At 37.4% G+C, this 12,392-nt stretch overlaps 1 protein-coding gene across 7 annotated transcripts in view; it reads right to left on the minus strand.

The window, feature by feature from the left end:
* LOC127659275 (unconventional myosin-Ib-like) overlaps nt 1-12,392 on the minus strand; it is a 130,923-nt gene that overhangs the window by 28,305 nt on the left and 90,226 nt on the right. For all 7 annotated transcript variants that reach the window (XM_052149023.1, XM_052149021.1, XM_052149022.1 and 4 more), the window contains exons 14-19: nt 12,262-12,366; nt 8,666-8,728; nt 8,250-8,450; nt 7,431-7,657; nt 6,347-6,547; nt 1,592-1,685 (exon numbers count right to left, since the gene is read on the minus strand). In XM_052149023.1, coding sequence (XP_052004983.1) covers nt 1,592-1,685; nt 6,347-6,547; nt 7,431-7,657; nt 8,250-8,450; nt 8,666-8,728; nt 12,262-12,366 — 891 coding nt within the window. The remainder of the gene's footprint in view (nt 1-1,591; nt 1,686-6,346; nt 6,548-7,430; nt 7,658-8,249; nt 8,451-8,665; nt 8,729-12,261; nt 12,367-12,392) is intronic.

Raw genomic sequence — 12,392 nt, forward strand, 5'->3', positions numbered from 1 at the left:
ATGTGAAACATAACAGCTGTTACAGAGTATTTGCACAGGGCTCTCGTCGGGGAATAAAAAAATACCAAATTAAGAAATTGATGCACGTTGTAGGAGAGACAGAACTATTTTGTTAATTTCTTTGATGCAGATCGCTGACGAAACCGTTAACACTGACAATGCGCACAGCTGGCACGCATGACACACCTACGACAAGCCCTGAGGGGAAAAATACACAGGCACACACAGATATGCATACATGGGACAAAATCACTTGGAATCAAATACTAAATCACATCTTTTAAATTCAATGCCTGGCATTAGCACAATCACAGAATTGAACTCTCCATTGGAGACACACTGATGTGGCCAAGAGTAAATGGAATGTGCTTTTTCAATTGAATAGCAAGCGAATCAGTAAAAACACATGACGCGACCAAGTGTAAATACCCACTATTACATCAAAGTCAGCTCGAGATGCCCTGAATTAAATTACTCGTAACAAAGATAGCAACATTAAGACTCTAAAACAAAGATCGCAATGTGCTATGTTTGTTTGTGGGCAGGTTATGTTGTAAGAACGTATGTTGTTCACAGATCCTTTAAACAACATCTGGCTCCAGCACCATTTCGGTGGAAAAGGGGTAAATGATGACTGGGGGTGATACTGCCCTGGGGCCAGGAAGAGGACTGAACACGATCTCTAACTCTAGGGGCTTTGAATGGCCATCTGGAGATGGGAGATTATGCAAGGGAATGGTTGTGGATAAGATAAATGCTCTGCACTGCTGAAGCGGTGACTGACGCTCAGGCTTCACTGCCGTGCAGAGGTTCATGGGCTCCACTGGAATTTCTCAGCTGAAGTCTCTTTTCCCATGCAAACTGACAAACATTGGAGGGGGGGATAAATGAAACCATGTGTGTGACTGCCTGCTTGTGTTTCTTGCTTTCATGAGGTGATCACTACTAATTATATGAGAGAGGCCCCAAGGAACACAACTTCCTGTTTTGAAAACTCTTTGCTTAATACTTGAGCTTTTTACTTGCATTGGCCTTTATATTCTTCATACCAAACGTATAAATCCATTCCTTCTGCCATTTGCAATTGGAAATATGTTAATTTTTAATGGTTTTCATATGTAAAGAGCAGTATTCGGTGTGAAGTAACCAGGGTCCAACATAAGCACTCATCAATTGCCAAATGGGAGTAAAAAGCTTGGGCTTTATTTGGAATTTTAGAACATTATTTTCATCAGTACTTTTTTCTGAATTGTAAGATTGGTAGTCTGAACCTCACTGATTTAAGCAATTCAAATAGAAGACATACAAGGTGACTACGGTACTAAATAAAACATCGGTCACAACTTGCACATCCTGTAAAAAATAGTTGATCTAGAATGCCTAAAGTTTGATTTCTACCGAACTCTATGTGGTGACACATATGTGGAATATTCCTTGCATTAATCCACCAAAACAAAAAATGAGAAACAAAATTAATGACAGACCACAGTGGACAGTTTTATGACAGGTGCAGTTTCACTGGGAGATGGGGACTAGGTCATCTTGAATATTACTTCTGGCTGTCGGTCACAAACCTGTTAACCTCACTCACCGTTTTGGGGTTCCTGATGAAGATCTTGGATCGTCCATAGGCGTACTCCTCTACAGGCACTTTAAGGTCTGTCAGGAGAACCTCCACACCCTCCCTGATAAGACACAGACCATCAGACTGTCAATCAACCTTGCCATTCACATACAGCACAGAAACCAACAATGCAGTAACGTAGCAATGAGTAAAGGTGCACAGTATGATTCTCTAGAGAAACAAGCACCGTGTTGGAGATAAAATGTCTGAATGATCTGTATGAAAAATAAAACACAGTCTAGCCACAGTCTAAAACACACAAATAACCGAATGATTCAAACAAAAGATAATAGGATTGGATATGCAACTCCAAATCGCCATGTACACTAAATAACAGTCCTATCAGATTGTTCAATGAAATGATTCGTGTCCAGAAGTGATATAGTTATGAGGGTCAGTTTTGTCCTGACATGTCTGCCATCAGATACAATATAATCAGATACCTGTGTGTGTATGAGGTCTGTTTTTTCATAGCATAGCAATGTTAAAGTAACCACAAAGCATGAAGCAAGTATTAAGACAAGACAAGACACAGCATGTTTAAATAGCTACAAATTGGTATAAGAAGATCATACATTTTGGTTTCAGAGGTGGAGAAACAGCCACTGAAAAAACTGCTTAACCAAGTGTCATGACAGTACGATGAAATCACCTGAACCGTGTGTTCCAAAAAACAATCCAGAAGCCTACTGAAGAGAGGCAAACCAAATGAAAATGAACCCAAAAATGTGGCCTGTACCATGAAGGTGGTTTCAGTGGCTAGCCAGGTAAGTTATATTTTCGTTTGCCTCAACCCCAGGTTTTAGGTACCATGAAAGTTAGTCTGCTTTTAGTGACGTTCATCGCCATTGCAATTTACGCTACATGGTTAACCTGCTCCATACCAGGTTTATTCTGGATTACAGATCACTAATAGATGCTGAACCAATCAGCTGTGAGTAAAATTACACCTCTGAAGCAACCAAGCCACTTCCCATGTCTCTTAAAGCAGACTTTACAAATAAAATCTTAGAAATTCACAAAATCGACTCTTCATGATAAATTATTTATTTGAGAATCTAAATGTAGATTTCCAGCAGGTAGTGAGGTATCTGATTTAAAATTGTATAGCTTTTCATTTAACATCTATAGCCATAGCAAAAAAATATATTTGAAAATATAAACATATATACACAACAGTTAGTTACGGTCCTCGAATCTGATTGGACGAGAGATATTCCATGAGCACTGATGGTCTGACACCATCAGCACTCGGACGCTTCAATGTGTGTATCACTCCGCTTGTGTTTGTCATCCTAAACTAAAGTGTAAGAGCAGTGCATATGTGTTAAGAGCTAATGTCGGCTATATGTCTCTTTTAACATTATTATTTTTTGACCTTACATATGTTAGCCAGCAGGTGGTGGCAAAATATCATTTTTGTGTGTAATATGAGCCAGTTGGTGATGTGACGTGTATCCGTCAGTCATTGTTTACATAGAACAGCGCTCCATGATCGCTTGTATTACTATTACACTACTAAAGCTAGGAAATAGTTTAAATGAACAACTTCAGCATTAAGGCTCATCACAGATGAGAGACACAACAGACTGATTAATTACACAATAGGTGCTGTATAAAATGGCAGAGGACATTGCGGTTTCTATAGTGATCGACTCATACATACCGGCTACCGCGAAATATCCCCGCTTGGATGCTATTTTTCCACTCAGAAAGCTGATCTTCAGAAAGCTAACAGCATCTCTGCTTTGGTGTGACAACAGGTGATCGCACACTCTCCGTGTGTCTCTCACACACACACACACACACACACACACACACACACACACACACACACACACACACACACACACACACACACACACACACACACACACACACACACACACTCCTTTGAAGTGACATTTTTTAATTACTAAAGAAGGCTTGGACACATAATTTGCTTTGAACCAGTAACGGCAGATTCTGATCCACAGCGTAATGAAGTAGTTCCATGGACAAATGCGTTTTATGGCCGTTGATACAATTATATATGTATCAATTATATAATATATTAATGGATGCATTTCCTTTTTATTTCTTTAACTTCTGATAATAAATATCTTCTTGCCTGTAAACAATTAAAATATTGTGAATTTGGAAGCTCATCATTTTAGGTTTGAAAAGTATCCATTTCTATATCAGTGAACAGTTGCTGATAACTTTTCAGACCTCTATCTGCCCAAAACTTCAATGTATCATCTAATCTATTTGCCATGAAATCAGGATCTATAGCAATTGCTTGTAAATGAACTATACATTTCTTAATTTTACTATTTTCCTTTTTTCTAACCAAATTCTAAAAGTACTATTAATACAAATATTATATACGGAGATAAATGTGTTGCTTTGTTTGGGTAGGAATAGGGATATATTAATAGGTTCCCCTATTTGATAAATTTCCATCTTCCTCCATTTAACTTTAGATTCTTTGATCATCCAAATCAATATAAGTTGAATTTGGGCGGCTTTATAATAATGTATTAAATTTGGGAATTCTGGTCCTCTAAGCCTTTTTGACAACTTAAGAATTTTAAGACTAATTCTAGGTTTCCTATTATCCCACATATATTTACAAAGTAGTTTATTCCTTCGTCTAAAAACACTTTTTTGATATACTAACTGGTAGATTTTACAAAGGAAAATAAACTTAAGGAGAGTGTTCATCTTTATAGTCTCTATTCATTTTGTAATCAATAGTAGCCTATATTTATTTGAAATGGTTTTGAATGATATATAAAGTTTTTAATAAAAAAATAAATATAAAAGCTTTTATATTTTAAATAAATTTAAGCATTTAAAATTATTAAGCTTGTGTGTTCTTATTGTGGGTCTATATGAAATAACTTACGATATATATATATATACACACAGGTGAAACTCGAAAAATTAGAATATCGTGCAAGTTCATTAATTTCAGTAATTCAACTTAAAAGGTGAAACTAATATATTATATAGACTCATTACAAGCAAAGTAAGATATTTCAAGCCTTTATTTGATATAATTTTTATGATTATGGCTTACAGCTTATGAAAACCCCAAATTCAGAATCTCAGAAAATTAGAATATTACATGAAATCAATTAAATAAAAGGATTTTAAATACAGAAATGTCAGCCCTCTGAAAAGTATAATCATGCATATGTACTCAGTACTTGGTTTGGGCCCCTTTTGCATTAATTACTGCCTCAATGCGGCGTGGCATGGATGCTATCAGCCTGTGGCACTGCTGAGGTGTTATGGAAGACCAAGATGCTTCAATAGCGGCCTTCAGCTCTTCTGCATTGTTTGGTCTCATGTCTCTCATCTTTCTCTTGGCAATGCCCCATAGATTCTCTATGGGGTTCAGGTCAGGCGAGTTTGCTGGCCAATCAAGCACAGTAATACCATGGTCATTGAACCAGGTTTTGGTACTTTTGGCAGTGTGGGCAGGTGCCAAGTCCTGCTGGAAAATGAAGTCAGCATCTCCATAAAGCTTGTCTGCTGAAGGAAGCATGAAGTGCTCTAAAATGTCCCAGTAGACGGCTGCGTTGACTCTAGACTTCATAAAGCACAGTGGACCAACACCAGCCGATGACATGGCTCCCCAAACCAACACAGACTGTGGAAACTTCACACTGGACTTCAAGCATCTTGGATTGTGTGGAACTCTCCATTCTTCCTCCAGACTCTGGGACCTTGGTTTCCAAATGAGATGCAAAATTTGCTCTCATCAGAAAAGAGGACTTTGGACCACTGAGCAACAGACCAGTTCTTTTTTTCTTTAGCCCAGGTAAGACGTTTGACATTTGAAGCCCATGTCCAGGACCCGTCTGTGTGTGGTGGCTCTTGATGCAGTAACTCCAGCCTCAGTCCACTCCTTGTGAAGCTCCCCACATATTTGAATGGCCTTTTCCTGACAATCCTCTCCAGGCTACGGTCATCCCTGCTGCTTGTGCACCTTTTTCTTCCACACTTTTCCCTTCCACTTAACTTTCTATTAATGTGCTTTGATACAGCACTTTGAGAACATCCAACTTCTTTTGCAATTACCTTTTGAGGCTTTCCCTCCTTGTGGAGGGTGTCAATGATGGTTTTCTGCACAACTGTCAGGTCAGCAGTCTTCCCCATGATTGTGAATTCAACTGAACCAGACTGAGAGACCATTTAAAGGCTCAGGAACCCTTTGCAGGTGTTTAGCTGATTAGAGTGTGACACTTTGAGCCTACAATACTGAACCTTTTCACAATATTCAAATTTTCTGAGATTCTGAATTTGGGGTTTTCATAAGCTGTAAGCCATAATCATCAAAATTATATCAAATAAAGGCTTGAAATATCTTACTTTGCTTGTAATGAGTCTATATAATATATTAGTTTCACCTTTTAAGTTGAATTACTGAAATTAATGAACTTTTGCACGATATTCTAATTTTTCGAGTTTCACCTGTATCTCACATAAAAAATTAGTTTGCAGCAGTCCTCTTGAGCACTCTCATAGCAGCCGCTAAAAGTTGGTGATGCATGCTGCATCATGGTACCAATTAAGCCTGATTGGATTGGTTTGAATTTGTCAACCTGAAACCAATCTTCAAACCCTGAGTTCGTTCAGCGACCTTCATGGTAAAGGCCTCTGGAGTTCTGGTCATGTTTTTCACATAGACAGTTTTAATAGCTGGTTAGAGCCTGTCATGGGTGGTCTCACCTGGCGGGACCCTTCCAGTGTGGCCAGGTCTGCTTGCAGAGCATCTTGTAGCGCTCCAGACAGGGCTGGTATGGCTGACGGAAAGCGTAACCAGCTCTTCTCACGCGTACATTCTCCATCAGACCCAAGTAGCGTGCCTGGTGACACACTAGTGACTCTGTGAAAATGTGGGGTGCCTTCTTGTCATTTGGTTTGATACACCTGAAAAACACAAATATTTAACAGTAGTTCACTATCAATATTTTACCAATAAATCAAAACATTTTATATTAAAAGGAAAATGTACAAGGTATTCAGTGAATCTCATGAAACCTGTCAAGAACATGGCCAGGTCATTATTCATCCCAAAACCAAAAAGAGAGAAATAAGAAATTACATTTTGCTTAATGGTCCAAAAAATAGCCCTTTTCTCTATATGATTTTTGCATTGTGATATTGGCACATTCCTTCCTTATTTGAGGCAAAAAAAAAAAAACTTGTCATTACCAATTATATAGCGTTATATATAGTATTAATATGTCATGGTTGTATCAAGGATTTGTTTTTGTACTGCCTTTTATTTATGCTGATTTAACACTGTATTAACTGTATTATTTTAGCTGTTTTACACAGTATTAACCATTGTATTTATTTGAAAAGAATAAGCATTGAGAATTATATAAATAACAGAAAAGTTCAAAGGTAAACACGTTGAAACATTACAGTAATGAGAAATTGGGGGAACAAAGTTTATGAAAATAATGTCACAAATGATAAACAATAATCAGCTTCATTTTCATTTTCATTATCTTTTTGTTTTCATCTTTTCATTTTGGGATCAAATGTGACTTGTACGTGTTTTTTTTTAGATTAACCCTATTAGATACTTATATAGAATGAACATTAATAAAAAACATTTTTTAATGGTATCAAAGCTAGGCAATCAAATTTAGGAAAGGGAAAATATATTTTATCTATCAAAATAAATGTGCTCTTTTAAATATAATTAAAAAATCCAAACAACTGTCCATTCTGAGTAACATTAAAGCCTCTGAAAAAGTATCTTCAAGATATCTTGTTGTGTCGGGATGTTTGTGATTGTCACCTGATGTAATTGGGGTTTTTGGTCAGCAGGTTCTTCATGAGAGTTCCCACTGATGCTCTGAACTGGAATCCAGCGGTGGGGGGGCGTTTGAGGTTCACTTTAGCTGGGTTTCCCTCAGGAAAGAGAAGTTTTATCAGGCTGTGATTGGCTTTGTACATGGCTTGAGATAAATCTCTGTAGAGAAGGTCATTGTTTTTATCCACAAATCCCTCCACTCGATACAGCACCTGTGTATACAGAATGTTGCCATTTAATTACTTCCCGTTACTGCTCAGATCCTTACAATGCGTTTGTTTCTGTAAACAAACAATGCAGGTTTTGACTAATTTATACTTATTAATAAGATACAAATAGGCAGATTTGCCAAAGTTAATCCCTCAAAATGATCATAATTGCTTTAATTTTGGACAGAAGGATGTAGTTTAGTGTTCTATAAATTCCTGCAAAAGGCAGCAGTTCACTCTTCACATAGTGAATCATAAATGGGTCTAATTTATTTAAGAGAATGGCAACAATTGAACGATTCATTTGTCATTTCGACAGGAGTCAAGTAGTCAATTTGTGTTTAAATCTAAAATATATTTGATAAGAGATATATTTAAATGAACTAGTCATTTTTATGACTTTTCCAGGTCTGTAAATCACAATTTACGTATTCCCTGAACTTTCTGGGTTTTCCATGACTGTGAGAAGCCTCTAAACTGTATATTCCACACTGATGTTCACCAACAGAGCAGGAAACACTACAAGTGACAATGCATTGTTTAGATGGGATGGTGTATGAAGATCAAGAAAAGAGAGGGGTGATTATGGCCTCACCTTGCCGGCGTAGTGCTGTATTCGGAAGCAGTTGTGTGGCAGGCTGTGGTCTGTGAGGAACTTGGAGTTTTTGCTCAGTCTGCTCTCAAAGTGCTGGTGCTCAGCATACACAGTGCTTAGCTTATCCAGGAACGTCTCGTCTGTCACTGTGCCGGGCCTCAAGCACTCCTCATCCAACATGGCCAAAATACCGGTCTTATTCTGAAAGCAACAACACGGGTTACAAGACCATTTTAGCATCCTGCATTATAATCAAAAGTGGACTTCTGTGGCGTCTTGTCCATGTCTGTATATTGTCTATGCATACATAGGTGTCTGCTTGCGTCCTCTCAGATTGGCATGCTTTTTGATCCTGCCTGTGCGATAATCAATCTAAAATACTTTTTAAAAAAAACTACTGGCAGAAAGTAACTCACATTTTCAATGAGATGACATATGATGGCGTTGTTGAAATAGTTAATGTTGGTCCATTCAATACCCTGGAAAAAAAACAGAGGCAAATCACATATTTGTCTTCTTTTGTCATGTGTGGACATGAATTTTGGCTTCGCTATACACAACAAACATTTTATGAATTTAAATCAACTGAATACTGATCACAAGTCTCTAAAATGTAACTTAAGGGTTAAACTTCTGGTGCACCAAGACAGGTGACAACAGCATAGCGTCGATTTCCATGAAGCGCTTCTATGGGAGCAGAGCCAACAAAATAGCCTCTAGCAAGAAACCCCTTCAAGTATTTTGACTGAATCTTATTTGGGAGTAAAGAGTAGCATCTAGTTTCGATTGATATGCCGCTTTTAAAAAAAAACATTATTTTTTCACTTGTCAGCAAGCTGATAAACAAGATGTCCACATATGTGGATTTTAGGACATTATTTCCTCAAAAGTTTAAAAAAACATGTTAGTTATTTTGAATAACTTTCAACACATCTGTGGGTCATTGCGCTTCATTTTAATGTAAATTTTGTTATATTTTATTTTGTTATCTCTGTACAATATGATTCTATTCATTAACATTAGTAAATACATTCTTATATATTTACTGTGCATTTTCACAGTTAGAATCAAGGGTTCATCCACAAGCTGAAAAATGTAGCTTTCAGAGGCTGTTAATGGAGATAGGATAAAAAAATTATGTGCATTTTGAACTGTTCTGAGACCAGTACAGACAGAATGTACACTGAAGGTTAAGTCATTCACTAAGTAGGGAGCAAGGGGACATCCTTTAGCTTTCTATGCAGCTAAGTGCATTCACTCCTAAAATCTGACCAAAGGTTTTATTTCAGGCTAAAGATGATGTTTGGGTCTTTCAACATGTTTGGCAGACATGGGACAATGGTAATCAGTACATTTCAGATTCAGAATTTATAAAGTATAATTTTAATTTACCATTATTTGCAGTGACGTGATGATGCTGGCCATTACTTTGAATAAGAATGATTTATTCAGCTTACGGAAAATCGGCTGTAATGTCTGTCATGTCTCAAAACATGAATAACCAACACCCCTGAAAACAATATGAATAAAACAAATTTGACTTTATATAACTTGGAGTTATTTAAAAAAAATAATGCAACATAGTCCTGCTGTCCACATATGTGGACATACATTTTTAGGAAAACTATTTGCTGTAGATGTTTTTTGCTTGTTTATTAGGTGCTGATAGATACAAATCAAAAAGGGCAATAGAAAATGCACACAGGAGTCACGATCGGGTATCAGGACTTTATGTAGAGTCTACAAACAAACATGAGTGGTTTAGGAGAGATGCAGGCAAGCATTACAATACTTGAAAATAGGTCACCCGAATGGTGACACGATAGGTGACCTATAAGACACCTGAAGTTCAGAGTCAAGAATGTTTGATGACCTTTTTGCTTGCATGCATTTCAGTCATGCAGTTCAGGAATAAATGGGAGCAGGTATAATTAGACAACACTTAATTATACCGTACTTTGTGGACTCAAGAGTTTATATATGTGCATTACCTTCGGGGCCGTCATCGTTGTTTTAATGGGAGAGTGCAAATGTTTTTGGTTATTTTTAAAACTTTTTTTTTTTCACTTTTATTAATACATACGTTTTTCAATTACATATTTTTAAAAAGAAAAGCATAGTTTGTTGACGTTAGCTTATATTTTAATTCACCAATAACCACATCCAGACCAAGTAACTACGTTTTTATGATATTTAATGTCTCGAGTGCAGGCGTCTATGTCCCATTAGAGCATGATGTGTCCCATTAGAGAATGATGGAATCCATTGGGTTTAAACAACAAATCGGACACAATCAAGGCCACACTGGTGGAAAAAAAAAACAGAAAATAGCTTTGGGCTAATTGGACTGTGTGAAAGCTTCTCGAAATAGGATGTAGATGTTAGCGGGAGGAGGGCTGAGGAATTGGGGAATGTGGATTGGGTAGACTGGTCCCTAGAACCCAGATCCCTCCTCAGTGACCAGAGTGGTGGGTTTTTCCCATGCACTCCACTGGAGTGATGCCAGAGAGTGAAATATTAGAGTGCAGAGGTCACGGTTGCATCAGGGCACATACTCAAGAGCTCTGAAAGCAAACAGAGCCCCGAACTCTTCAGGGACTATTGTGTTTACCCTGACTGGAGTGAGGGATTGCTTCATTCCCAAAATTACAGAGAAAGCAGAGGCCTAATAGGAGTAAACGAAGGAGTAGATGAAGGCTCTGTTTGGAATGTAATAGCTTCCTACATATTCAATACAGCAGATTATACAACAGTTAGTCCTAGTCCTTGAATCTGATTGGACGAGAGTCATTGCAAGAGTGGTGACATTCAGTGTAACAGGACTGGGTCGCTTTCCTGTTTGTATCACTCTGCTTGACTGTGTTTGTGACTTTCCAAGTAGTGGTGGAGATTTTGATTCATTGTTCATTTTAGTTCACCAATTAATCAATTTCTGCATTATACATATATAAGGCAGTATGTGGTGACAAATAATCACATTTTTTTTTTATAAGGGAGTACTCATCTGATTTTGTCACTCACAAAATGTATTAAAAAACAATGATTCATTAACACTTATTTATTATCATGGTGGTTAAGGCCAGTCGCCGCCAGTGAACGGTGTTGTAGAGTGGTTGAAGGGCAGGGGAGAGAGTGCGCACAAATTACACGCTTATTTCCATTAAACTTTAAAAAGTATGTCATTGAACAAAATATAAATTAAACTTGTAAAATGTATAAACGTCAAGAACTAAAATATTCCAGATGTAATAATATCAGCATGGATGTGACCGAATCACACAGTGCTGGTATTCAGAACAACAGCACACTTGCTTGTGTCATATTGCTTAAGTATACACAGCATACTCCGTACTATTTTTAAAAATAGAAATAGAAACTGTAGGCATTATGCAACTATAGGTATATCTAATATTATATTACATATATCTCACATAACATTGCGTGTGATTGCAGACCAGTAATATTTCAAATATAGACAGTTACATTTTGGCAGTTCAATGAAACTATTACTCAAAATACAAAGTGCGGCTGTACAGTAATTCTGATTCATTCACACTGGAATATTTTTTGTCGCATGGAAAAGAGCATTTTGGTTCCTTTTTTTGGTGTCGCAGGAGGAAAAAAGCTATAAAGGTTTGGAGTGACACGAGGGTGGGTAGATGTTGATGCATTTTCAGTTTAAAGCAAAATAACTGCAGAAAAAATGTTGACAGGTCAATATCTGCAATTTCTGCCATAGCGTTTTAAACAAACCCTTTTACATACAGCAGTCATTCAACTTAATATTAGTCTATTTAACAAATGGTTCATATTGCATTGTGGGAGACACAATTTGTCATCAAGGGCTTAAGTACATCTGGGTTTCCATGCATTCAGTAAATATGTGCACAATATGCATTCGATAAACTGCAAGTTTAGCATGCTAGCATGCCTTTCTGTACAACGGAAGAGATGTAGGGGTTGAGAGAAGACCCTTTTCTATTGGTCTTCTTCATGGACAGGATGTACATACCTCACGGACATACTCCTCCTGCTCCTCGCGCAGAGTAAGCTCGATGAAGATCTGCTGGAGCTTCTCATTGCAGTAGTTGATGATAAACTGTTCAAAGCTGTTGTCCTGTACACACAGATGTGTAAAAGTGA

This window comes from Xyrauchen texanus, chromosome 18 (assembly GCF_025860055.1).
Source record: "Xyrauchen texanus isolate HMW12.3.18 chromosome 18, RBS_HiC_50CHRs, whole genome shotgun sequence".
Classification (NCBI taxonomy): domain Eukaryota; kingdom Metazoa; phylum Chordata; class Actinopteri; order Cypriniformes; family Catostomidae; genus Xyrauchen; species Xyrauchen texanus.